Source organism: Paraphaeosphaeria sporulosa (assembly GCF_001642045.1).
Source record: "Paraphaeosphaeria sporulosa strain AP3s5-JAC2a unplaced genomic scaffold CC84scaffold_2, whole genome shotgun sequence".
NCBI lineage: Eukaryota > Fungi > Ascomycota > Dothideomycetes > Pleosporales > Didymosphaeriaceae > Paraphaeosphaeria > Paraphaeosphaeria sporulosa.
In genome coordinates this window covers 2270054-2296038 of record NW_017253361.1, presented here as the reverse complement: position 1 = coordinate 2296038, position 25985 = coordinate 2270054, and the positions used below count along the sequence as shown (strand labels likewise).

At 52.1% G+C, this 25985-nt stretch overlaps 12 protein-coding genes across 12 annotated transcripts; 3 read left to right on the top strand and 9 right to left on the bottom strand.

Annotated features, from left to right (window-relative positions):
- Positions 1–70: 70 nt before the first annotated feature.
- Positions 71–703, top strand: CC84DRAFT_1172528 (uncharacterized protein; the record flags this gene model as incomplete). Its single annotated transcript, XM_018179987.1, has 2 exons — positions 71–131; positions 186–703. The coding sequence occupies 2 exons, from the start codon at positions 71–73 to the stop codon at positions 701–703; spliced, it is 579 nt and encodes a 192-aa protein (XP_018040416.1).
- A 1789-nt stretch (positions 704–2492) lies between these two features.
- CC84DRAFT_1084605 (uncharacterized protein) lies at positions 2493–3188 on the top strand (the record flags this gene model as incomplete). The annotated part of the gene is made up of 2 exons (XM_018174061.1): positions 2493–2969; positions 3018–3188. 2 exons carry the CDS (start codon positions 2493–2495, stop codon positions 3186–3188), a joined length of 648 nt encoding a protein of 215 aa, XP_018040415.1.
- A 2410-nt stretch (positions 3189–5598) lies between these two features.
- On the bottom strand, positions 5599–6932 carry CC84DRAFT_1081766 (uncharacterized protein; the record flags this gene model as incomplete). Its single annotated transcript, XM_018173945.1, has 4 exons — positions 5599–6034; positions 6087–6561; positions 6637–6769; positions 6825–6932. The coding sequence occupies 4 exons, from the start codon at positions 6930–6932 to the stop codon at positions 5599–5601; spliced, it is 1152 nt and encodes a 383-aa protein (XP_018040414.1).
- Positions 6933–8110: 1178 nt separating this feature from the next.
- On the bottom strand, positions 8111–8542 carry CC84DRAFT_1081627 (uncharacterized protein; the record flags this gene model as incomplete). The annotated part of the gene is made up of 1 exon (XM_018173934.1): positions 8111–8542. The coding sequence occupies one exon, from the start codon at positions 8540–8542 to the stop codon at positions 8111–8113; it is 432 nt and encodes a 143-aa protein (XP_018040413.1).
- Positions 8543–9833: 1291 nt separating this feature from the next.
- CC84DRAFT_460696 (uncharacterized protein) lies at positions 9834–11647 on the top strand. Its single transcript, XM_018186374.1, has 2 exons — positions 9834–11477; positions 11566–11647. The coding sequence occupies exon 1, from the start codon at positions 10043–10045 to the stop codon at positions 11363–11365; it is 1323 nt and encodes a 440-aa protein (XP_018040412.1). The 5' UTR covers positions 9834–10042; the 3' UTR covers positions 11366–11477; positions 11566–11647.
- Positions 11648–13419: 1772 nt separating this feature from the next.
- CC84DRAFT_1111939 (uncharacterized protein) lies at positions 13420–15207 on the bottom strand. Its single transcript, XM_018175303.1, has 5 exons — positions 15084–15207; positions 14681–15005; positions 14396–14626; positions 14043–14342; positions 13420–13987 (listed from the first exon to the last, which is right to left on the bottom strand). Exons 1-5 carry the CDS (start codon positions 15108–15110, stop codon positions 13563–13565), a joined length of 1308 nt encoding a protein of 435 aa, XP_018040411.1. The 5' UTR covers positions 15111–15207; the 3' UTR covers positions 13420–13562.
- A 1603-nt stretch (positions 15208–16810) lies between these two features.
- On the bottom strand, positions 16811–17218 carry CC84DRAFT_1071083 (uncharacterized protein; the record flags this gene model as incomplete). Its single annotated transcript, XM_018173671.1, has 2 exons — positions 16811–16872; positions 16921–17218. Coding segments are annotated over 2 exons (360 nt in total), but the record flags the coding sequence as incomplete, so codon positions are not given.
- Positions 17219–17681: 463 nt separating this feature from the next.
- Positions 17682–18787, bottom strand: CC84DRAFT_1184194 (NAD(P)-binding protein; the record flags this gene model as incomplete). The annotated part of the gene is made up of 3 exons (XM_018180731.1): positions 17682–17802; positions 17857–18132; positions 18186–18787. 3 exons carry the CDS (start codon positions 18785–18787, stop codon positions 17682–17684), a joined length of 999 nt encoding a protein of 332 aa, XP_018040409.1.
- Positions 18788–19016: 229 nt separating this feature from the next.
- Positions 19017–20836, bottom strand: CC84DRAFT_460593 (uncharacterized protein). The gene is made up of 4 exons (XM_018186373.1): positions 20482–20836; positions 20329–20430; positions 19970–20279; positions 19017–19921 (listed from the first exon to the last, which is right to left on the bottom strand). Exons 1-4 carry the CDS (start codon positions 20780–20782, stop codon positions 19246–19248), a joined length of 1389 nt encoding a protein of 462 aa, XP_018040408.1. The 5' UTR covers positions 20783–20836; the 3' UTR covers positions 19017–19245.
- Positions 20781–21843, bottom strand: CC84DRAFT_1111938 (NAD(P)-binding protein). Its single transcript, XM_018175302.1, has 2 exons — positions 21442–21843; positions 20781–21388 (listed from the first exon to the last, which is right to left on the bottom strand). Exons 1-2 carry the CDS (start codon positions 21802–21804, stop codon positions 20936–20938), a joined length of 816 nt encoding a protein of 271 aa, XP_018040407.1. The 5' UTR covers positions 21805–21843; the 3' UTR covers positions 20781–20935.
- Positions 21844–22038: 195 nt separating this feature from the next.
- On the bottom strand, positions 22039–23291 carry CC84DRAFT_1161047 (glucose 1-dehydrogenase). Its single transcript, XM_018177642.1, has 4 exons — positions 23150–23291; positions 22955–23099; positions 22512–22905; positions 22039–22456 (listed from the first exon to the last, which is right to left on the bottom strand). The coding sequence occupies exons 1-4, from the start codon at positions 23256–23258 to the stop codon at positions 22208–22210; spliced, it is 897 nt and encodes a 298-aa protein (XP_018040406.1). The 5' UTR covers positions 23259–23291; the 3' UTR covers positions 22039–22207.
- Positions 23292–23472: 181 nt separating this feature from the next.
- On the bottom strand, positions 23473–25843 carry CC84DRAFT_1111930 (FAD/NAD(P)-binding domain-containing protein). Its single transcript, XM_018175301.1, has 2 exons — positions 23709–25843; positions 23473–23648 (listed from the first exon to the last, which is right to left on the bottom strand). The coding sequence occupies exons 1-2, from the start codon at positions 25490–25492 to the stop codon at positions 23528–23530; spliced, it is 1905 nt and encodes a 634-aa protein (XP_018040405.1). The 5' UTR covers positions 25493–25843; the 3' UTR covers positions 23473–23527.
- Between the last annotated feature and the right edge of the window lie 142 nt (positions 25844–25985).

The following is a 25985-nucleotide window of genomic DNA, read 5'->3' as shown; positions in this document are numbered from 1 at the left end:
ACATATCTTTTTCTGTGCTGGTCGCTGTACTGTTTATATCTATCCAGTCCTATCCCTTGTCAATACTGAAATGTATACCCCAAAGAGCCTCGTTGCCATTGTTGCCGCTCTGGCCCTCGGAGCAACGGCTGGTAAGTCTAAGGAGTCCATCTCCTTTGCAACCGTCAGCTGATGATGTACGACAGCTCCAACCACCTTGACCCGTCGTCAGAACGCCTGCTTCGTTGTCGGATCCACCACGCTGCCAGCGGAAACTGCAGACTCGGCCAATGCCCTCGCCAGCACCGTGACCTGCGGTACTGGTACTACCATCGGCAACGTGCCCGACGTAACGACCAACGGCGTCTCGTTTTCCGATATCGACTTTTCCAAATCCTCCTCTACCCCTCTACAATTCGCGCTCGACAAGTTCGCAACTGCAGACCCGCTCGCGTCCACCGACCTTGCTACCTTTCAGACCAATTTGGATCTGTACACGGCGACAGAAGCTGGCATCCGCAGCGAAGGGGGCAATTTGGCGATAAAAGAGCCCAAGTTCTTCTTAGCCTTCCAAGTGGCAAGGATCAAGACTGCGCAGGGTGTTGCCATTGCCGATCCCGGCCAGACGGTCGAACACTTGCTCGGAAAGGTGCAGAAGAACGCCGGAAGCGCGGACAAGGGACTGCTGTCTCAAGTGAACGCCTTAGCAACAAAGTTGTCTTAGAGCGAGGCATGCTCAGCGTGCATCGAGAGCACTGGAACGACTAGAAGCTGTTTGATGCCTCGCCGATTGGTTTTGGCGAGGTGTCCCACAGCAGCACGTAGTACGAAAAATGAGTACTAATGCTGTAGTAAAGTTGTGCAATGGTTGCTGAAAAGATGGAGATGAAACTCCGTCATGGTTAACGATCTAAGATAACCTAGCTTGCTCTTGTGGTAGCAGCGACCTGTTAGCTGTCAAAGAATACTTTACAATGCAACAAGTCCAGCAATATTCTGCAATTACATGAACTTTGAGGCAAAGTGGTACCATAAATCTAGACGAAATCACACTGGCATGACGCGCGCTTTTGCTCGTTCAATGAGGTTGGTTGTCCGTAGCGTCGCCGTCGGTGGAGTGGTGCGGGTGGGCGACCGCAACAGCCCAAAGAAATTGGCGGTGACTATGGTTGCATTCTTGGCAGCACATGGAGGGAATGACGTGAGGCTATTCTGTGATTCCCAGATTCCAAGTTTTGCGGCTGGGTCCAGGGCGCAGCCATCCCAGTTTGCACGGAGTGTTTTAGGTGGGGTCGAAGACGCCCGTGTTGCTGCGGTATGCGGGGCGCATGCTTCTGGTATGCCTACGCTGCACGCCTGGAGATACTTAATTATGAGAGTGCCAGACAGTGCAGGTAAGAGTTGCCTAGTGGGCGGGCGGTGCAGTCTAATTTTAAGACATGCGCGAGGGCGGGATGCTTAAGTCAGCCATGCAGGTGTAGATCTGCGACACTCCCGTAATGCGGGCCTCGAGACGGGGAGACGTCACTGCGCAAGTGAGCTGGAGTGCGCTGCGCGGTGTGATAGGCGGCGGAAGAGCATGTCGGCGGACGCTGCGAGCGGCGGAGTTAGCAGTGCTCTTCTGCCGGTGCGACGCGGACTTGGATCGACTGCACACGCAGCAGTTCGCCGCATACATGAAATGCACGCACTTCACCAGTGAGAACAGCGGATGCAGATGCACGTGGGCGGCGGGTGTTTGGAAACGCGGTCTAGCCAGCAGCCAGTCGAACGGCCAAGGCGTTCGCACGGGTGGTGCCTGCCTCTTCTGGCAGCGCATCCTCGACGAAGGAAGACACCGCGTCGGCGCAGAGGCAGCCGCGGTGGGAGGCAGACTGCAGACTCTCCAGACTGCAAGCAACGCATCCAACGCGTCTGCGGCGCTCGTCGTCCACGGCATATTGATGCTGTGCAGATTTAGGTGAGCAAGGCGCCTGCTAGCACCGGGCCCGTCGCGATCGCCAGCGCAAGCCGCGCCCGTCTGTACAGGCGCACGGGCACAGCCATGGTTGCCAGCCTCTTTGGTCTTAAGGCTACGCACCCCTTGCGCGTTGCGATGGGCCTCCGTCTCCTTCTCCGCCGCGCCATCGACACCACGCCTCGCTGAAACAACACATCGCCCCAGCGACGCCGCGCACGCTGCCGATTCGTGCGGCCTCTTCATCACGGCGCGGGGACAGCAGCGACGGTACGACGAACGTGTCGCCCGTCGAGCTAGCGGAGCCCTAGTGCTGGTAGGGGATGAGCGTCCGATGGGCCATCCTCACGTTGCGACCGCGAGACGAAGAACCCTCACCTCTTCCGACGACCGCCTCCCGCTCTCCGCCGTGCCCATCTACTCCGACCACATTGCATCAAGCCCGATAGGGCCGCAATTGCACTCGCTGCACTCCGTGCCCGAGGACATTGCTCGCTGCAAAACGCCTAACAAGCAGCCCAGGCTCGCCGCCCGCCTCGCCGCCGTGCGCATGCCAATGCCTTTCCAGCTGTCCAGCTGGCATGCGCAATGGCTCGGTCGACTGCGCTCCGCCCTCCGCCTGCTGGTCATCGTGCTCAGCGGCGCCGTCCTCGTCTTCCTCGGCCACACCCTCGAGATCTTCCGCGGCAACCGCTACATCGACCTTCGCAAGAATGAGCTGCCCATGACCTGGCCTGCCCGCACCAACCTCTGGCCGACCCTGATTCTCTTCACCGTCGCCCTCGGCAGCTTCATCGCATCCGTCACCATCGTCGCCTTGTCCTTCAAGCGATCCTTTCGCAGACCGACCCGATCTGCAGGCGTATACCGCGTCGTCGGTGGATGCTGCGGCGTGCTCCTCTGGATCGTGGCCATCGCAGAGTTCTCGTTACTTGACAGGGCCAGCAAAGCCAGCTTGGGCAGGTATTCCTGCGGCAACAGCCACATCCTGAGCAATGGACGCTACCAGTATCGCGCCGTCTGCGAAGAACAAGTGAGCCAAACTGTCTGCAACTGAGGGGTCTCGACTGACATCGCCTAGGGAGTCGCATTCTACATCGCCATTGGCGCCGCCGCCGCTGAACTCGCGACTCTCCTCACCTTAGCCGTTACCACCCCAACATCCCCGGACCAGTACATTCCGGGTCCAAAGGACGACCACGAAAAGAAGCGATCGATGAGCATCAGCGGCAGCACCAAACGCTTCCCATGACACTCTCTCCTTCCTCAACACGATCCTCCCCACCCTCACCCGCTTCTCTGTACAGATACTTGTTTCCACGCCAACGCACGATACCCCGGGGTTTGCACGTTTTGGTCTTTATGGGCGGAAAAACAACATCGGCGTTTCCCCAATATGACGATTTTTTGGCTGTCTCCGCATGCATTTGCATTTCTCGGAGTTGCATAGTCATTTAGTAACGGCTTGACGATACCTTAGAAGAAAATAAGCAGGGCTGCTCAACTAGAGCGAAGAGATGCCCAGACTTTGCATGGCGATGGTCGCACTGCGATACTATTGATACTCGATATTGTCCGCATACTCTTGTAATTCACCACCTAAATACGCTTCCAATCCAAACACAGTACATACATCTACACATGGTCAACAGGCGCACCGCTCTCACGCTGCACCCCGTGTCTATCTGCGCTCTTCCCCGTCCAGGCCCTAATCCTGCACCTTGGCAGCCCACCTATCGAGACGCACGTTTCCGAACATCCGTGATAGTTTTCCGATATTCCTTGGTTTGGAGTTCACGATACCGCGATTAGCGACGTGCGTGCCGTCTGGTTACAGTGGGTGCGGGGGCTGGCGGAACTGCATTGGGTCAGGTCAAGACGGCTTGAGGTGCCGGTGTCTGCCGGACGTGTGCTGGTGCGCATCTTGAAGTGCTTCATGCTGAAAGCTTGGTTTTCAAGTGACGTGACGACGCGTGGTGGGTCTGTGCACGCGTCGTGATTGGTCATGAACCGTATCGGAAAGGTGGGCTTTGTCGAGATGAGTCAAGTCCCCATGCTTGGTTCCACGGTGTTGCGATTGTTGCGTCTCTTGTGTTTGTTGTGCGGGACTCCCGCAGAACTGGTGCTGAATGGCTACGTCATTTTATCAGTTGATTTAGATCTACAGCAGGGTTGGTGAAGAAATCTGTCACGCCGTCACTGGCGCATGAGGCTCTTCGGGAGATGTTAGGTGACGGCTCGCCAGGATAACGACCCACTAATACTATCAGGTTGAAACACCGACTGGAAGCGTCGAGCGTTTCTTCCAAATTTGTTATCAGAGGTGGCATTTGTAGCACATCTGCCCATACCGCCTGTACTCAAGTAGCCTGCTGACGGTCAAAGCAATATACTTATTCTTGTATCTGTGACTGGCGACCGAGCATCTGTGAGCAAGAAATCTTCGCTATCGGGCAACTCCTAAGGTTGCAACCATCTACCCACTTACTCCTAATTTGTGCACGCTTGGCACCAAAGCAACCCCACACCAACTGAAAAGGCAGCGAGCATACTCTCGTACATTCGATGAGAAGCTGAAGTTTGGTAGCTCACATACCACGTGCGCCACAAATCCCGGTCCTCTGCTGATTGGCCACATTCTCTTGCATCTTCGTGCCTGCTGCGCCTTGGTCAACAACACAAGCCACACTTCTAATCTTGAGGCTCCTAGGACTGCCAAAAGCCCGTAGGGCTGAGCGAAGCGTGGGGCAATTCTCACGATCCCCCTCCGCTGCCGGGAGCAGCGAATGAACAGCCTTCACACAAAAAAGGACTAGCCATGACGAGATCAATGCGCAGTGTCAATGCGCCGCTTGGAGCAAACAGATCGAGCATTTTAGAGGTGACCGTGAGCTGAGGTCTGCGGCCCTATGAGGGCACCATACGTACTGAATGCGATGTATGAAAAACCCATTGGTGGGGTTGGATAGGCCCCTTGTTGTTACGTCGAACCAGAGCGCCAAACCGCCAGGACATTCACAATTCGGTCTTTGCGGCTTGTGAATGTTGGTCGCCTTAGGAGCCGTTCAGCTTATGACATCGAGATCGCAGATGTAAGTTAAAAGCTCCGGGCATTGGTTTCCGCACCTACAGAATTGTGGTTTTCCAACGGCGGCGCTCGTCCGATCCAAGCCCAGGTCTTGCATGGCGCAACGTTTGCACAATGGCGACATGGAGCCCATATAGTTCGATTGTACCAAGTACACCTACCATTACTGCCTCGTCATATACGCCGCAGAGTCGATATGTGGCGATTCAAGAGGAGACCGTTCATCATCGTTGCTTCAATATGCGTATTGCCGGTGATTTGCGCCGCCGTAGGCGGAGCGTTAGGATGTTTCTACGCAAACAAGTCGAGTCCTGCATTGGCACCGACAGCCACCGCGACCACAACCCTATACGATGCGGTCGACCCACAACCATCGTCGCAGCCATAGTCTCTTCACAAGCTTGTATGAAAAAATCCGGGCAGAGTTTCGAGCATTTCACCGGCTGTGTGCTTCAAGGCTACGTGGTTTCAAATCACAAGCCGGTGTTCTTGTACGTGTAGGGTGGGTATAACATCACTGCGCAGAATCTCATGAAGCACTGAAAACACATTATTTTTCGCTGGTTAGACAGCTCTATTTCCGGCGTTTCTTCTGCTTTTCGCTGACTATCTGCGCATTATTTTCGAGCTTGCCCGTGACATGCTCAACAACGAATGGATCATTGTAGTCTGTTTTCGGCTGCTCGTGCAATTCTCTCAAATTCTCTTGGCTGTCCCCGCCGCTACTCTTGATAGAGTACGTCCTGTCTAGCTCGTAATCTGCGTTCGTACTATCTGGCAGACGTTGGTGATGTGTCACCCGCACTTCTTTTGTGACGAATATCTGTGGAAGCGCGCTGGCGATGAGAGGCCAGAAAATCGGAATAGAGGCGCAAATAATGGCGAAGTCGATTTCTAGAGAAGCTAGGATCATGGTGAGAGGGTACCACCATGTGAAATCTAGCGAGGTTGCGTCGAATCTATTGTGGCGTACTGCCGTCCAGAGCCGAAGGACAGACATGAGAAGAACACTACACAAGGATGGGGTCAGCAGCAACAGATATCTGTTAAATAGCGACGTACACTGAACCCAGCAGGAAGAGCATGAGAAGCGCAAGAACTTGTCTTGGACCTGTAGTTGAAGGCTTAAAATATAGCGTCATTGGCAAGAAGAATATTATCGTGTCCAGCATCATATTTGACGCAGCGAAAGCCACAAAAGCGGCGAGGGAGTCTTCTATGTTGCCGAAACCTGTGCCCCAACATTTGGCTGGCGGAACTCGTGCTCGGTCCCAGAAGCCCGAGACAGGAAAGCATGGGAACCAGCCTTGGAAGAACCAGAAGAATGTCCAAAGGCTAGTCAGTCCCAGGAGTACAATGCATATCTGGCGAACAATGCCCTTTTGGAAGAGTCGCAGATATTGACAGAGCAACGAGAGCTTAACAACACCAGCGCATGTGTAGTAGGCCGCATGTTGGATGTAGAGGAACTTGAACAGCGTAACGAAATCGTTCTGGTCAACGTAGTATAAGTGTTTACCGAGGCCAAAATGGAAACCTGGGAATTCTCGTTAGCAGCCTGGATCGCACCATACATTCGTACAAACGAGCAGTATCAAAAAGGAAGACATACAGCCATAGAAAGCTACCAGCGCCACCAGGTTGAACACACCACTGATTGTGATCAGTAAGTCATCCCAGCCTGGCGCGCGCACGACCCGATATCGCATATAGACGCGAAAGGCAACAGCTATCCATGTGAGAACCTAATTGACATTAGCATGTTGCCCACGCGAAAAAGGCACGATCGCTATCACTGACGTGGAAGGGCAGCGTTGCGCCATAGATGGTACCCGCTTTGTTGTATATCGGTTTTAGATCGTTCGGATCTGGTGGGTGGGCGTAGATCGCGGCAAAAGAGGAATCCATCGCGGGACGGAAACCTGCTTGGCAGCAGCCTCGCAACAGAAACGAGCCTTCACTTTGGACAGCACCACAGAGCCAAAAGCGGGCGCAGATTGAGGGCAATGCCTCTTTTAAGGAACTACGAACAAACTTTAGAGTACCACGCTCCCTCGTGGCGATCGCGTGGGAATGCGGTTCGGCATAACCTGGTGGCTTTGTACGAAACACTCGGATAGCGGGATTCGGGCTGTTAAGCGTTAGCGGATGGGCGTCTGACAGCTCACCTTTACTCAATCGAGGAACTTGTCCACGAGTTATCGTGGAGGGTGCCTCACTAGGCCCTCGGCGGTGCCGTGGTGCCATTTTGAAGCGACGGTTGGTTGGACCTTTAACCCAATTAAAGACGCAATCTTCATGTTCAGGGCTGCTGCAAGGGTTCCCCATCGAGGGTGTTCGTACTCGCGGCCGAAGATCTCTCCGCTTCGATGAATCTGTCCGACTGCAAGGCACTTTGACGAACACATTTCAGGATCTGCGCAATGTGAGCTAGACTGGGAGCTTTTCAGCTCGAATCGCGTTGTCAAAGACGCCTTGACGCGCCAATCTGGACGAATCACGAAAGTCAAAGGAGGCAACTTAGTAAGTGAGGAAAGCATGTAGTCTGCAAATGCGTCCGATGCGACGTACATAGAGACTACTGTAGGGCACTAACGAAAGTTGTTGTACCTTGATGTTGGTTGTGGCGAGCTGGACTTTTGCAATCTGGTACACTAGCGGCAACTGTGTACAGGGTCTCGAACTTGTGGGAGCGCCTTGCCCTCCCGGATCGCTAGTGCGTTTATTCCCCGGGCCATCGACAGAACTTTGTACATAAAGGCTGTACATACGTTGACCTTGGTTCTGTAGAGCATCGCTAGTGCGTAGAAACGATAAGAGCATCCTATTGCCCTCAAACGCTTGACACATCAATCATCATTCTGGTGCACATTGAGTCCTGTCATCATGCATGGCGCCCAATGTCGCTGACTTTGTGCCAATTCTTCTTATTTGTGCATCCTGGATATCTGAAAACAATTACGGTGGTTACCGGTCCAATTCCAACGGGCACTCCGCGAGTCCCTTTCAGGACCTCGCTGACCCAGAATGTGTCACTACACTGCTGCTTGAGTAAACCTTCCCTCATTCTCTTGAAGTGCAATCCGTTATCCGGCGAAAACCCATACAACAGAGAAAAGTGCACAGATACAGCCGACGACGACGAGGACTTCGGGACCGGCCTTGATACCAACGGGTAGACCCTCGGTACTGAATTGGGCAACAATTCCCTTTGTGAAGTTGTTGGCAGCCTCGGTAAGTGCGAGCTCAGTTAGGTTCCCACATTGTTGGTTGAGAGCTACGTTCGCTGTGAGTGCCGGGAGCTTGGCTTGGGCAGCATTGAGCATTCGTGATGTAATGATGGTTCCGACAGGTGCTTTCTGCATGAATGCACTGCGGTAGGAGGAGTTTGCGCTGATGGTCGACATATTGGCGGTGATAGAGTAGTCCAGGCATGCATCGCCAACTTGAGTGGTGGGAAGCGGGTTCGTCTGTCGTTCAACGAGCACGGCAGCTGGGAACTTGTCCGGCACACCCATGGCTGCGTGGAAAAGGGAGACAGCGACGAGAAGGCTGGCGAAGAGCTGCATGATGACGATTGGCGATGGTGGTAAGCTTCAAGCTTGACAGGAAGAAAAGATATTAATAAAGAAGAGTGCCAGCACCAAGAAGAAAAGAAATGTGTTAGGATGAAAAAGGATAGACACCTGAGGAATTGACTGAAGCGGCAGCGAACGAGTGGGTAGAGTAAAATCAGGCCACGCGCCAGGAACACAGAATATATGGCAGTACGTAGTAGCCGAAGGCTTCAGGGTTCTGACAGGCCTGAGACACTGTGTTGGCGGATGCTTGGGTTCCGAACGTGGAACGTCTCAAGCCTCTTCAGTGGGCAGGTAAGCGCTCGCGCCATATTAGTGCAATGCCGGGCTTGGAAGCCATCAGTGAAGAGTTTAAGGCGTGTGTATGGCAGCTTAAATGTTGAGAAATAATAGTGATCGCCTTCAAGAGTGGGATAATCACGAAACTGGTGATTGAAAGTCGAAGGTGATGCGGATCGTGAATGCGGAGGTGCAGTGTCCCGCCCCTGGGTTTCAGCCTTGAATTAGCGAACCGCAGGCACCTGGTGCTTGAATATGACGATCTTAACGTGAGGACGATAGCGCGCTGCAAGGAATGCCAATTGGAGGCTGGGTTGCCGCATTATTGAGATCATGATCCAAGAAGAATCGCGAGGTAGTGCGCCGATGATCACGCGCAGCACAAACCTATGCGCCGGGGTGGTTCATGCGCTTGCCCGTTTGGAGCCGCTCAATCAACCATCGTTCTTCCCTTTCCACAGTTGGACCACCAAGACCATTCTTTCGACCTAGTCGTCAGTCTATCACTACTACATGGTGCATTCTTGAATACCTCGATTGGTCGAGCGTTGATGCCTGCGAGTCGCCCACAACCGGAAAGCCTCATCGGCAGTATCCCGTGAGTCGGGACACCTCTCTGGCCGTCCACGCTTACCGTATCCCACTCAGGGAGGATGTGTACATGGAAATCTGGGTCTACATGAGATTCGCATGCTCCAGTAAACGTGGTTATGGATATCACACAATGAGTGTGATAGCGTAAGGAGCTTGAAATGTTGGACCTGGTGAATAGGGCATCCTTCTTTTACTGGATAACACCAACGTTGGCTTTGAAATCCTCTTGCGCATCAAAGACAACATGCGGTGGAAGGACATATTGGGCCAGCGACCAGCGTACAGGAAGTGATTAAGCCCGCCTTGAATGGTACTTGGTAAGTATGATTTAAGAATGTGGCTTGGAGCCAAAGGTCAATCACAGATCTTCACACGTTCTGCGTGCTGACCGGGAAAACATATATACAGTCTCCTACGTCTTCTATAGTCTGGGAATCTTCATCTTCATCTTCTACTGCAATCAACACCGGAGTCGCCAGCTCCCTTACTCTTCAAATCATACACCTGCTCAGCTGAATCGATTTTAGCAGCTGCGTTGCATCCTTATATTCGGCAATCACGGCGTACATGGTCGAAGAGCAGAACATCTACGCTCAACACGACAACAAGGGTATGACCTGCGACCCCAGATGTCGACCAAAAGTTCACTATAAGACAGTAGATGAACAATCTCACCTGTGTTCAACGACTGTAGGAAAGTCCTCAAGTTCTTACACGCCTTCCAATTACGACCTGCAGATGCCCATCTTGAAGCATACTGCGAACATTCAGCACGTGCCTACACGCGCATTGGCATTTCAAGCTTCGCCAAAACAGGCAAGACCGACAAGCACCGAACAGCACTGGATATCTCCTGATCACTATTTCAGACCCATTCCACACGTTCCTGAAGGCGTTGACCCCTCTCCTTTCCCCAATCTGCTCTTGCAGAATCTTGCTGGCGAGCAAATTTCTCGCCCAGACACACGAACGCCATCGGCATCAAATTTGCATCTTGGTTTCGATGATCGAAAATATAATCATGGATTTGAAATTGGCTCACGAACACATCGGGGACTATTGGCATATGGGCAAGTACGAAGTTCGGCACCCCATGAAAGCCCTCCTGGTCAGCCTCAAAGTCGGTGGTCACAAGCTCGTAATTATCGGGTTAAGGTGTACGAACCACCCTATCTCGACCCGCACACGGATGACAGCATCGCCCACGTTGAGACCAACGCCGAATTATGGGTCGAACAGCTCATGCTCTCAATGACTAACATCAAAGATGTGAAAGACCCCGCAAACTCGCACCACTGTCGTCTCTTCTCATCTGAAAGCATCGATCCGCTCCTCATAGAAGCCTGCAGCCGCGAGATCTTCACTGCGCTGATGGACCGCTGCAAGAATGGCTTTCGCGGCCCTCCAGCTTTTAATAAGGCGCTCAACGCAAATCATCGGCTTGAGCCCGATCGGACAGCAACGTGTGAGGAGCGCATACGGAACGTGGTTCAAGTACTGTCGTGGAACAAACGCGCCTGCAAGGATGTGCTATACGAGGATTGGAAAATCAAGCTACTTGTGAATCATCCTCTGTCTTATGACAAGGAGAAAGATTCGCAGAAAGGGTCCAATGATCAACGAAGGAAGAGACAACTCGCTGCACAAGAGAAGATGGAGAAGACGGAAGAGGAACTCAGGGCCTACAGAGAGGCTCACCGGGAAGGTACCGGGGACAGTACGAGTTCTGCGCAGTACAATGATGGTTATTTTGCGTGGGATAAGACCGGACCACAGTGGCTTCTCCATGAGGCTGATCGCAGCCTCAGGCCTGAAGAGTTCAGTAGTACCACGTGCAAACGTCCGTATGAAGAAACTGGCGGTGACGATATAAAGCGACAGCGCGTGTGATTGCGAGGCATTATCTTGAAAAGTATGCCAATTGACCGGCTAGAAGTTTGACGGATATAGACCTATCGTAGCCGTGCACTTTCGATTTGCAGCTGGTCGCATTGGTTTGCACGTAAGATAGCATAATCTACTTTTCGCCTTCTTAGAGACTTGCGCCTCGGCTTGATTCAGTTGGTCCTTAGGCTCATATTTGTGTGCAGTTCGAATTCTCTTGTGTTCCACTGCTACTACCCTTCGACCTTACCATATTTACCGCGCTTTGGCCTCAATCGTCTGCAAGGCCTAAGCCTTCTCACTCCAGCCTAAATCTTGGATGTACGCTTACTCCATAAAATCGCCGCAGACCCAGTCCTTCACCGCACCCGTACTCACCCTGCCCATAGTCCACACCGGCAGCATATCATCTCTCAGAACCCTGATCCACACATCGGAGATACTCAAAATCCCACTGTGAACCATGGCGTCCGCGGCAGATCTCAGTCTCAGACTGTCATCCCCGATGACGAGTACTGCGTTTGCAATGAATCGTCCAAAAAGCATCTGCTAACACGTTCGCAGGCTCCAAAGCTTTCTCTCCACTTTCCACACGAAGCTCCCTCGCGAGCTCCGTGGCATGGTTTGCTCCGACCTCTTCGACGAGAAAACAGTGCACTCGATGAAGCGCATACCTATGCCTAGCTTAGACCTCTTAGCCGGCACGTATAAGCCCCGCAAGCTGAAGGACGTTCGCATCATGAACCACCTTTTCGCACCTCCTTGCGTGGCGCGCGAGATCGTCGAGTAGTCTTGTATGACCTATCAAGACCTCGAAGTGAACATGCGCGATTCACACCATCTCACGATCCTGCCATCTTCGGAGTCGTTGTTGAGCTCGCAGAGGTACACATGAGGACACTCAAAATTCGATATCCACTACTAATCATGGATGTCGCTCGGACGCAGGCCTCAACATTACCTTCGAACTGGACTATGATAGCTTTCACAAATATTAAGACACCTGGAGCGAGAATGTTGGTGAGTACTGCTACGCCATTTACCTCCTTTGCACCGATGCTGACGACCCTCCACGCGCTCATCTAATTGTCCTTCAGACACAGATCGGCAACAAATACTCTCATGTCTGTGTCTCCCTCGAACAGACATGCGAATCGTCCGAAACTTCTGGTTTCGAGTACAACGTCCCACCAATCGATCTCATGCTGCACCTGCAATTTGCTTTCCTCGATGCCAATGTACTCTGGCTCAGCTTGCGGGGCGACTTGGGCATGCTGAATGCAATCTTCGAAAGTGCTTTTAATGTCCATCGTACGCAAACTGCGAACGGGCGACTACAGCAAGCGTTAGACTCCCTTAGAAAATCCATTCGCGAACACTTTGCGCTTTAATGGTTTATCGAGAGACTCGAGAGACTTGAGCGTCTTTGACCGCATTCGAAGGAAGCAACTGGATTCGCCAACTCCAACCTTTCCTTCGCGGCAATCGAGCTCACGGCCTCAGCCCAGCTTGGAAGTCCATTTGAGCAACTTGCGCACATGCTTCCTACACGTACTCGTGAATGGCTACAGCGCACACGACTTCGAGAAACCTCCTTGTCATTGAGAAACTAAAGAACGCTATGACAGCGTTCGAGTCATCTACCGATTTCGATTGTCGCCCCCTTTAATGGATGAAGCTGATAGATGTCCACGCCCCGAATTCACAAGACTAAGGTTTTGACACGAGCAGCAATAGCTCGAGACAATGACTACTGGAAGAGCTACAGGTCATGGTTCAGGAGGGATGACGGTTCTTGCAATATCATGACTCGTGATTCAGTCCACTTCGTAGGTATATAGGTCATTGACGAACGCAAGACGTATTCATGCACAGCTATGTTGACCGATACCACCATCGACTGAAGTCCACAGGCTACCAAGTTTGTGGATTGGAAGTTTTGTTCTTTCGTGGCTTCTATCACCTGAGCTAATTGAGAACTCGGCAATAGCTACCTTACAGTTTGTAGGGAATCTGATGTGTCTTCACTCTTCCACACAAGTTAGACCAAAAACTCAATTGGTGTGTCGAAGGTATTTCAACGTATATAAATCACATCATGGAAGCTAACAAGATGCCTTCTATTTCATGCGTGGTTGTTTACAGCGGCTAGTGCCATACCAGCCACAAGATCTCTCTGCAAGAAGCCAAAAACACCCAACTCCTACTTGGCATCCTTCAGAAGTGCCTCAGCTGCTGCATCTTTCTGGCCGACGCTGCCACTCCGTCCAGCAGGTGTTAGCCCAGCCGGTGCCGGTTCATCCCCCTTCTTGGCCTCGGCTGCCTTCTTTAATCGCTCCGTATCTTCGGCCTTGATGTCCTTCGTCTTCGCCTCTTCGTCGTCGCTGTCGCCAAGGCTGAACGGGTCGTGCTCGTCCGATTCTGGGTGCGGCGCTACCGAGGTCAAAGGCTGCCACTTCTTGCCTCCTGACTTATTCCCCGTGACACCGGTCTGTTGGCCGTTGGGTGAAGGATTGCGGTATAGGGCATCGACTTCATCGACAGGACCAGTTTGCGGTGGGGAGACGGGTGTAGGCTTGAACAGGTCGGGGTTCGCAAGCGGGCGATTTGATCGCTGATTGGGATGAGCTGTAGGTTGAAGTCAGCAAATGTGCAATTCGGGTGATGGTACCGCTATACGTACACTCGTCATCCCTAAGCTCGAGAGCTTCGAAGTCGTCATCTAGCATACGATTGTCGTTGTCGTATCGATTGTGGTCGGCAGACCGGCGCGCCTCAGCAGACCTACGAACACCGCGGAGTTGATCTGACTGCGACGGTCCAAAGTTCTGGCGTTGATCCCGACGGTATGTCTCGTTGCCATACTGGTCAAAGCCCTCTGGGCCATCCAACTTCTTCTTAACGTTCTGAATCCAATTGTTGAACGTGCTCTGCGCGCCCTTGAACCCCTGTTCGAGGGTTTGCTTGATCTCGTCAAGGTCCTCTATGTATTTATAAGCCACATCATCTACGACAACGGGTGATGAACGGTATTACCTTTATTGAACAGACCCTGATCTTCCTCTTCACGTGAATCCGGGCGTTGTTGCTGGCGGGGCTGTCGAGGCTCGCCCCTGGAACGCGAACCGTGTCCTTCGCTATTGTACTGCTCAGCCAGTCGACGGGCGTACTGTTCGTCTGCCTCGAGTTGAGTCATCGGCTTTTTTGTCGGGCGCGGAGGTTTAGGCGGAGGGGCTTCCTCGTCCTTGTAATTGGGATCCGACAATTCTGTTCTGATCAGCCACATTGCCCGGAAGGACATACGAGATAGTGTGCGCCTACTGAGTAACACATCGAAGGCCTTATCGACGTTCCAATCACTGGCCATGAGGATTCCTCTCACAGTCGTGGGGTCTGTGTCAGGGAATGCTTCGATCAGCGTGGTTGTAGCAGTCTGCCGCGGGCTCACTGGGCGCGGTGGCTTCGCAGGGGGGATCTCAGTGGCATCGTCGGAGAAGCGAACGCCTGGCTTAGGTGATTTGGACGGCGGGGGCGGGGCTGCGGTCTGCTCGCCAGTAGCTGCGGGCGTCTCGTCGTCGTCGTCAAAGTCGAGCTCGCGGGCAGTGGTGGGCGATTCGTGGCCGGAGCCTGAACCCAGCTTGGGGGGCTAGGGAGCATTGTGTTAGCACATGGCGAGAGCTCGACTGTTGAGGGCAGCGTAGCGGGGTATGTCGTCGCTACCTACCTTCTCGTCGACTGCCTTCTCAGACATGTTTGGTGGAGGGAAAAACAGAGTGCAGCTGTGACTGTGGAGTGCTCAACAAGTGAATAGGCAGAGTGCCAGTCGAGGTCGCAGTCGAGGCGGCAGTGTTGCGCATGAGCTGTGGGTCGGACGGTTCATGCGCCTTATGACGACGCTTCGCCAAGAACGGCAAGGTGGCCGACCAGCACGTGCGTCTTGCCTAGTCCTGGAGCCCTGGTGATGCATCCTCCCTCATACCAGAGTGAATGCTCTCAAGTAATCTAGTCCTCTATCTATGCTATCAAAAGCCTCGCCGTCCATGAAACCATACATGTACGCGTCACCCACAAACGTATACTCACGTGGGCCCCAGCCGCAGTAGCTCTTGGGTCTGAGAACGTAAACCAGGGATCCCCCACTCAATGCGACCACCATATCACCCAGACAAGCATTCCTCGGTGCGAACCCGATGGCACCGCTCTCCATCACCACGAAGCACCTATCATAGGTGAGTCTTCCAAACAATATGTCTGCATCCCCATACTCTGATTTCCTATATACAGCGTTTTTCCAGAGCTCAATTGCTTCGCCATATTCTGCCGGCTTCAGCCGCCTATACCTCCACGGTGTCGAAGCAAATCCATCCTCGTCTGGGCGGGAGAGCGCATCCAAGCCGCCGCACATGGTAAGCCAAAATGCCTGTTCCAGGGCGTGCATGCTACCGTAATATGATGCCGACACTGGATGTGCCACTGTCCACTCCCACATGTGTGCAATACTCCCAGCATGTAGTTGTCTTTCCGCTCTCGGGCCATATCGGCGGTACACGGTGCCTAGTTGCACACCAAAGGTGACTAGCAACTTTCGACCGCTCGGTACGAAGGAGCCAGAAAGGTGGTTCCCGTCTGCTTTGTATCGGGCGAGGTAGAGCTCATCATAACGCTGATTCTCCCGTTTATGGTCGTAGAATGTCCAATCTGGAACCCAAGAAGGCAGGGCGAGATTCTGATCCCTACAATAGCTCAGGAAGTCTAGCCGTCCGCTCACTTCGCTTTCTATACGGGCCACGTTCGTGAAAAGGTCCTGCAATGGTCGTTCTCATTAGGTATATGTGCCTTCGTCGACCCTCGACTTCGGAAAAGGATTGACATACTTCGATTCTGATCGTGTCATCCGCTTTGATTCTCTTTCTATAGACATCGCCTGCTAGTCCCAGCATACCATACACCTTGTCGTGTGGCTTCGTTGAATTTCTTATGCGATAGTATTCTAGCGGAAGCAGTATGCTCGTATTTATTGTGGGTGGCCCAAAAAGTGCACGCCATTGCCGAAAAACTTCGTCACGGAAGACTACATTGTGTTCCTTGCGAAGCTCGCAACAACCAATCATTAAATGGCGTGGCACATAGTCCATGAAATTGTTAAGAGTCTGGCGAGGGATCGAGAGGCGGGATCGGTACACTGACATATACTCGGCAAGGACGTATTCTTGTGCAGTCCAGACGCGGGTTATCCTGCACTAGCACTTAGCATAATACAGAATGAGTTGTTAAGACTGACCATGGGGTCTGGAAGAACTTGTAGACTAAATCCCAGGGTATGCCGCCCTTCAAAACGGGGACTCCGAGAATCCGTAGAAGCTTATCTTCTGGACCATCGAAATGCATCTTGGAATTCTCTGAAACATAGCGGATGGTTTCCATCACGCGTTCACAGCCATCGAAATCTTCGCCGATGTACGCGAGAACGCAATAAGCTTTGGAATAGATGTCACCCATAATCGCGACTTGAGCTGCACGCATAAGCATCTGATATAATGTCGACCTACTCGCAAGCTTACTATATCTTTCTTCAACATCCCCTTGGTTGATACACAGAGCATCTATCCACAGTATGCGTTCGCAATCAGGGTCTCGTATACCTCTAAGAGCTAAGTGGAGGTTGCGCCTGATTTGTACCGTTTTTCCTCCGAGCGATATAGGCAACGTATCATCGGAGTCTTCACCCCACACGTAGGATAACGCCTCATATTGAGGCCTGTCGTCTAACGAGACGATGCTTAAGGAACAATAGAACTCATCTTCATCTCCCCCTGGTGATAGATGGAGAAGTCGTATCTCATTGAGCGATGAGTTCAGAGCAGTGTACACTGGTTGACCCAAAGATTCATTAGCCATTGACGGGGATAGACAAAATGGTAGGAGCTGTATCGCGACCGTGGAATAATAAAGCACTAGATGTGAACAGGCTACAGAGAACAGCAATGTACATGGCGAACCGGCTGTGCTCCTTTACACAGCCATGCCACCTCAGGCACACGAAACACGAAATGCATGCTTCCATGCCACCGTGCAACTTTGCCGTACGGCAGCATACTAGGCAGCAGCAAAGGTCATCGTTCACTGGCGGATGTGGTTGCCCAAGGCAGTGGGTTGCAGAATATGCAAGGCAGATAGATTAATAGCTCCTAGAGAGATGGACAGGTCCCAAAGACTGGAGGACGGCTAAGCGCGCGCACTGGAGCATACGCTCAATGGCTCCGTTAACCGAGAAAAGGAATGCACCCATGTTGAGATACAACGCAGCGCGCATTTCAAGCGCTCAGGAGATTTTTGAAACACACCCAGGTTGTTGGATCTCCATGATTTTCGCCAGCTCGCTCCATATTTGCTTTTGCATCTGTTTACCCCCTGTATCGGACATCCACTTCGGAACCCAATATCTGCAGAGCCGTTAGCGTTCCGTGAAGAGAAAAGGCAACTTGTTCGTGACTTACTCTTTGATCTTGCACCCAGATAACATCTTCCCATGGCTGTCCCTCTCTGCGACGACGCCATGCAGTATCGTGCGACTTCCCTGCTCCGCTGTTCGAGCAAACGCGGCCCGCAGAACGCTGACCATCGCTCGCGTCTTCGTAGATGTATCATGACCAAGGCCTGTTGAACATAACCCCGGTGCAGTTACGTTGATAGTGACGCAGGTGCGTTCCACGGGACATAGATTTGCGAGTTCGCGGATAGCGTAGTGCTCGACAAGCTTGGTAAGAGCGTACCTGCACAGGCGTTAGATGGTGCTTCTGACTAACATGGAGTGAATGCCGACTACCTTTGGTCCATATTCGCACGAGTGGGTTCGTTTAGTGCTGCGAAGACATTGGCCTGTCCACATTTCGCCAAATCCTCTTTGGCCACGAACCCAAGTGCGCTGCCTACGAACACTAGCTTGGGTTCATTTCTGTAGCTATTCGCACTCTCCATAAGCTTCGGAAGTATCAAGACAGCGAGTAGCATGGTGCTAATCACATTGACTTGCATAGATAGTTCCATGCCTTGTGCGCTTTCCCACCTATCCATCTGCACACCCGCGTTGGCGATGAATGCATCTATCCGTCCAGTATCAGAACATAGCTTGCTCGCAAAAGCTTTGATCGAGTCGTATGAAGCGAGGTCAAGGTCCCATAGCTCGATGACGCCTGTTCGTCCGGTCGCACGCTCGATGTCGGCTTTTGCATTCTCACCTGCTTTCATGTTCCGCACAGTGAGGATGACACGAGCAGCGAAGCTGCGTACGAGATGTCGGGCTGTCTCAAGACCAAGGCCGTGGTTTCCGCCGGTGATGATGTAAGTTTTTCCGGCACAGGTATCTTCATTGACCAGGACAGGAAGTTTTGCGAATAGGCCTTCTCCGAGAATTTGGGGAATTGACATCTCGGACAGCGATGATGGAGCCTTAGAAACTCGTAGGTTCAGAAGGTGAGATTGGTATACGGATATGCTCAAACACAAGACGATAGCCAAACCAAGCGATTGTGGTGCTTATCGGATGCAATTTCTGTGGGCTTTCTTTACTTCTTATGCGACATCGAGACGGTATATTATCCTCCATGCCCACCGTTATCTCCGGATCGAAAGCCAACCCAGCGGACGAACTGGACCAACTTTACACCGTGAGTACTGGTGAGTTTGATGCCAACCAGTTTTTGCTTACTCGCTATTGGCTGAATGAGTTGGACATTGGCATCCTTTTCGGGATTAGCGCACGGCGTCCGAAGTCGCCCCAACGATGCAGCACGTGCACTTTATTGTGCCATGGTTCTTGTGCAGGGCTGAATGTTCCATTTACACTGCCACGAATCTTGCGCGCGGAACGGTAGGTGCTGTGGCTCCTATGTAGCTTTCATCTTGCTAAGGGTTCCCCAGATTCTTATCCCCACAGTGTTGTGTAAAGTATGTATCCAACAGTATTGGGCAAGAATTCGCCGAATTTGTGGCCACTCATGAATCTGAGCCTGTTGACTGACTCTTGAAAAGATAGGCGCGATCCAATCGTCCTGATCGCAATGCAGGATCGAAACTCGGCCAATGAAAATTGCCCATAGCAGAAGCTCACCGTCCGTATCGGTTGTGGCCACATAACGCAAGATAGCTCTTTTGAGTTGTTTTGCTAAAAGCGCATAGCGTAGTTTGTCGCTTGTATAGTTTGGCAGCGCTGTTGTCATCATGGCGAGAAGGGTCAGCTGGAGTAGATCGTCCAGTGGGTGACTGGGTCTCTCTCCCTGTAAAGGCGCGAAGTCAATTAATCGATGAATAAGTTGAAAAGCCTGTTCGGAGAAGTCCAGTGGATCCAGTCTGCTCAGCTCGTCGATCGTATTGAGGGAGTTGGTGAAGGCCGTAGTATCGGACAGCAAACAGACAAGTTCTATGTCCATGCCAAACCCGCAAAGCTTTGTATATGTCGGGCTGATAACTCTTGGATTCATCCCCTTATTCGCAGAGATAGGTGTTTCAGAACCAGCAAATCGCATGGGTAGGCCACTTTGCAGTGCAAACTCTAGATCGATCCTGGACATAACTAAGGGAAGAGATCTTTCATAGGCTGCATGGACTTACCTCCACGGCTTTTGAGCCAATGCACGATTGTGTTCCATGAGCTTTGCCAGGCCACCCCGCAAGCGTACCATGTGGTACAATCCATCGAAATGTAGTAATCCAATGTCTACATTCCCATGTACGAGCTGATATATAGCAAGGATTGTGACACCTGCTATTGCTTTATCTGAGATTGCTTCAGGGCCTGCGAGTCTACGCCGGGTCAACTTGTAAGCTTTCGACAAATGCTCCAACGCGTCTGGCGAAGCTTCGGCCTGCATCTCGAGGTAATCCCGAAATGATGACTTAATAGCAAGCACGCCATGCATATCTGAGGAGGTCAGCTGTGAAGGTAGTCAATCGAGCAAGACTTCAGATACATCCTTCGTCATAGAAAACATATTGCAGCCAAACGTAGTCCATGAAGTCAAGTTTCGAGCAGAACTCCGGTGGATATAACCTTCTGTCGAGTATCGAGATCCCTAGAATTTCAATATCCAGTATGTACAGTGACCTGTATAATGCTGCCTTACATTGGCGTAAATGCTCAATAGATTTAGTACTTTGTCGAGGAATTTCGGCAAAAGCCAAATCGTTACAGATCAAGCGATCAAATAAGCCCGAACGGTGAAGATCTTGTATTCGAAGCTGTGAGACCATCCTGTTGTCTTTGTGCGCGGCGTCGTGTTGAGAGGCGAGTTGCTGGGTGGCAGCATCGCGTTTCTTTCGGCGATCTGGACGTGGTCGTCCAGCGTTCTTCCCATGCATAACATGGGAACGAATGAGACGTCTCTCCTTAGGTCCTATGTCATTCGTTATAAACTGAAAACTCATGGCGTGTTGGGCATGGTGTAAGCATGAAAGGCGCCATGTATGCTCAGACGGAAAGCACCGCGCCCACTCCGCTGCTATTCCCAATCAAGTTAGACAGTGACTTCAACCTCCAGAACACCTTCACTCGAAGTCACTTCGTGCTATACATCTACGTCATTTTCTACGCAGCCCAACGGGGACATGTATATCGTAGTCCAAAGACTCCCCGCTCTTTCCTCCGGGATACAGCCCTAGAGCCAGCTTCCCAACAGCTTCTCCGCACCACTCCGGTGGCTCCACCATCTCGTCCCCAATTTCGTTCCAGACCCTGAACTTCTCGATCTCATGGTCAGCCATGACTCCTTTGTACTTGCCTGCAATTATGTCCTCGGGCATTTTCGTGCGCGTCAGCTTCGGATACACGCCCTGTACTGTAAGGAGAGGCTCTTCGTGCGCAAGCATCTCGATGAAGCGTGTGAGCGCTGCTTTGGTAGTACAATATGGCATCCAACCGTGGTAGGAGATCTCTTTGTCGCATCCAGAAGAAAGGATGATGGCCTTCCCGTATGCTACGTTCGTAGGGTTTTTGATCCGTGACTGGCGGAGGTACGGGAGACACAGCTGGCACTGTATCGCGTTAGCTATTCTATCCGAGCATGCTGAAAAGCTGAAGTTCGTACCATTGCCATGCACCCAAAGACGTTTACGTCGAAGGTCCTCTTCACATCCTCCATGTTTAGCTTCTCGATTCGCTCGATCGGCGTAATGACCCCCGCGGTAAAAACAAGCGTGTCAATACCACCCATCTCCTCCAAGCATTCTTTAACAAGCAATTGGCGGTCATTCTCGGATGTTATATCGCCCTCAGAAACAACCGGCACACGGCCATTGGCCGTGGTCGGTAGGTTTTGTACTTCCTCTTCCAGATGGATCCCAAAAACGGCAATGCGTGCTTGAGGAGAAAGTCTCAGGATGGATTTGGTCACCTCCCAGCCGATACCCTGGCCCCCGCCTACGATGAGGATTCGCTGCGGCTCACTCATCGTGGAAAGTAATAGAGGACTTGTCGATACACGTCAATGGCAAATGTGGATGAGGCACATCGAGACAAAGAATGCCCCGCTATGCGCACGAGTCAGGTTCCACCGCAGAGAATCTAATTGGCCTCGAATCTCACAGTCAATTTACCCTCAATTTGCCACACCTTCTCATGCGATTTATGGAGCTCTTAACCTTTTAGTAGATGCATTTCTCAAAAAAGTAAAGCGTTGCATGCATGACAAGGTACCTATCTTCGCTGATCTCCGCGAGGCCCCGCTGAGGGGTAGCTCCAGCAGCTAGACAAACACCGACCTTCCGAGCAATCGGTATGTTCGAGATAGGAAATGCATGGGATCGCCGACTGAGGCTCGTTGCCTCACTATCTACATGCGTTCTTGCAGGCTGCTATTTCCCAGTCCCGCTAAGTCTTCCAGATCGGAACTCTTCAGCCATCTGTGCTGCTGTGCACCATTCAACGCCTTCATGCGTATTCACCCACTTGATGAATCGTTCATGCATCATTAGAATGTGCGGACGGCCTGATACCTGCGGGTGAATACTGATTGGGAAGATGAATGTGTCGTAGTGCTCATAGCACCAGGTGAACATGTCTTGCCAAGTCCGCTCCACGGAATATGGATCAACGTAGCCGTGCTGTCACCAGAATCATATAAGTGCGGGCATCTCAAAATCCGATCAACATACGCACCGCATTCGGTCTTGCACCATCCCATTGGAATGGTGGCCAGTCATCCAATGTCCAGTTCGCAGGGATCTCTACGATATCACTCTTCTCTGCGTGTTTCATAGGCACCATCCATTCATCGGGGTGCTTTGAATAATCTGTAGTTACCATCTCTTCTTTTCCGGTGCTGACATAATACGGCTGAAAGTCGTCATGCATGAAGGAGTGGTCGTATTTGAGGCCCAGCTTGCCCATCAGTTCGATTTGATCAGGATGGTTCTTCCAGGCAGGCGAGGTGAAACCGAGAGGCGGTTTTCCGCAGAAGTCTTTTGCGATCTTGATCGTCTTCACGAAGATGGCTTCCAGTTGTTCGCGCGTGAGATCGGAGCAGAACTCGTGCGTGTAGCCATGGAGCGCGCTGTCGTCTCAGTTGCTATGTCAAGATTCGGTTCGAAAATCGCGCTCACATCTCGTGCCCTGAATCCCTGATCTTGGCTATACTATCCGGAAAAGTTTCGATGGTATGGCCAGGTGTGTACCATGTTGCTTTGATGTTGTACTTTTCGTACAGCTCTAGGAGGCGCTCTACACCTCGAGTGGCCCCAAAGACGCCTGCATAAGGATTAGACAGACACCCATCGCACGGGAAACAAAAGCAATACCTCGTGATACATTTGTAAGATTTGGAGGTCCTCCATTTGTGGTGTTGATGTGATTAGCCACCGCATCAACGTCGATGCCGTAGCCTACAAGCGCGCGTTTATTTCCCATCTTATGGATTACTAAAAGAGGTGTTCAAGACGTACTCCAAATCAATTGTCAATTTCCGTTATGGAGGCAACAGAACAGCGGCTCGAAATAGCCGTACGAGTGAGGGGTATCCCGGCGCGAGATAGCTGTGGTGGGGCTGCGGACCCCTTGCAAAACGGAGAACAGCGCACGATAGCAACTTCATCACAGAATGGACGATATGTAGGACCACTGTGTCATTGATTCCGCTAATGTACTCGATTTGTTACATATTCATCAGGTTTGGCTCACTATAGCCGGGCACGCTCGCTCTGACCCTCATTTTCTAGTATCCCTTCCTCGATGGCCTTGATCTGCAGCGCAAGCAATCTGGAATAGTATCTCGTGATCGCCAGATTTCCTCCCATGAACCTGTATCGTATGTCAGAGCTGGCTTTCTCCAATTCTACTACAGTGTGATTGGAGACATACCAAAAACCAGGATGTCCCGACCGCTGCCACATGGTTCTGAACTCGCCTTCGGCGTTCAAGCCCCAAACATCGCCGACACGATCAGCCACTGCTTCGCCAAAGATACTTCTCGCTTCGGTTCGCATGTTCTGATAGCCAGTCGCGAATACAATCTCATCAGCCTCCAACTTTGAGCCGTCTGCGAATTCGATGCCGTCCGGCAGGATTTTTGCAAGTTCTTGACCCTGTTTGACTTTGATCTTGCCGTCAATGATGAGTTGTGACGCTCCTACATCGATGTAATAACCACCTCCACGCTGGTAGTATTTGATGAGGAGCCCGGAGTCCATGTCTCCCATGTCAATGCCGAAGCCTGCGGCACGCAGTCCATCGAGAAGCTCCCTGTCATTCTCGTTCTGCAATTTCGTGACCTTGACCTGTAGAGTCTTCATAATTTCGCTCGGCATCGACCACAAAGCGAGATCTGCATCTTCTGTTGGTGGGCCGTCTTCGTCGTAAAGCCCCTTCAGACCGATGTCAGTGATAGATTCGGACGATATTACGCAAGTAGTGCTGCGCTGGACAATTGTGACATCGTAGCCTTTCTCGTAAAAATCCTGCGCAATGTCATGACCGGAGTTACAGCAGCCGACGACCACAGCCTTTGTACCCTTCGAGTTGGGGCGGGCACCGGAGAATTCGGAAGAGTGGCATAGACGCGAACCCTTGAAGGTCTCCATGCCCGGCAACTTGGGGAAGTTCTTCTTTCCCGAGTGTCCTGTCGCTTGGATGATGTGATTGGGATAGAAGGTACGCGTTTCCGTCGAGCCATTGGGTAGCTTGCGCTCAATTGTGACTGTCCACTGCTTTTTACCCTCATCCCAAGAAGATGATGTAAGCTTAGTGGATGTCCATACGTTGAGCTCTAGGTGCTTCACATATGACTCGAACCAATCAGCGAGTTTATCTTTGGGAGTAAAGACCGGCCAATGAGGTGGAAACGGGATGTAGGGCAAGTGGTCGTACCAGACGGGATCGTGAAGTACGAGCTGGTGATACCGCTTGCGCCAATTGTCCCCCACCCGTTCATTCATGTCCACCATCAAGGAAGGGATATTAAGCATCTTCAGTCTGGCTGAGGCGGCGAGTCCTCCCTGACCAGCACCAATGATCAGAACCTTGGGATCGATGCCTTCCAAATTGCTCTCAGCCTCACGCCTCTCACGCCAGTTCTTACGGTTAGGATCACCTCCATGTTGAACGCCTTTGGTCCTCCTCTTCCCCGTAGGCTCCTCATAGCCCTTGAGCTCCGCCAGAACTGTGCAGATGGTGAAGATCTTCCATGTTCCGTCTTCTTCAGCCAAGTTCAAGACACCCCGACCGCGTCCGATTTGCGTCTCGAAGCTGAAGTATGTCGCAATACCGTTTACTTCGCCGACCCCGTCTATCGGTCCAAACTTGGGCTGCCTGTGAGGTTCGCTAGTGTCAACGTTGATCTTTGTGAGTGGTGTGCTGCTCGACGCCACAAACTTAGCGATCTTGTCGCTTCCTTTTAAGGTCCTGAGCTCCCACGTGAGAGCTAGGTGGTCCCTCCAATAGCTCTTGTCGTCCAGGAATAGCTTCGCAATTGCAGCAGAGTCCTTGCTGGAAACGGCATGCCCTAGACTTGAGATGATCTCGTGTGCCACCTTTGCTGCATCGACGTTCGAACTTGTTGACGTTGCGGGGTAGGAGCCCAATGGGACATTGACGGAGCCCGGCTCGACGCGCTGGGCTGACGGACCGTTCCCATCGTGAGCACCCATGGTTGGCGACGTGCCCGGACTTCTGAGCAGGTGAATTTACGGTCTTTGCTTGCAGAGGATGGTTGGGTTGCGTGGTCTGGAGAACAAATTGAAGCAATGGGCGTTGGAGCTGCGCCCTTATACGATGTTATAGGCACGCTCGTTTCCACTGAGCCTCGTGTAACCCACCTTGAGTCATGTGTGTTTTCCCAGCACGGGCACTGTTGCCCTTTCGGCTGACCTACCCGCGCGATATCGGGTAGTAGTGCGGGGGGCGACGATGATGCCCCAAGCCACTAACACCCCGCTGCATCACCCCAACACGATTTCTCTCCACATATACCCCGCGAACACCGCGAGGACTTCGGTGCTATGGATCGGAAGCAGCGTTCACATCCCCGAGCGCCCTCTGACAAGGCCTCGGATCATGGTGTCCACAAGACAATAATGGCATTTTGACCCTCGCAGACCCTATTGTCTTCCTTTCATCCTCTCCCAAAGCCGAAAGCCCCTA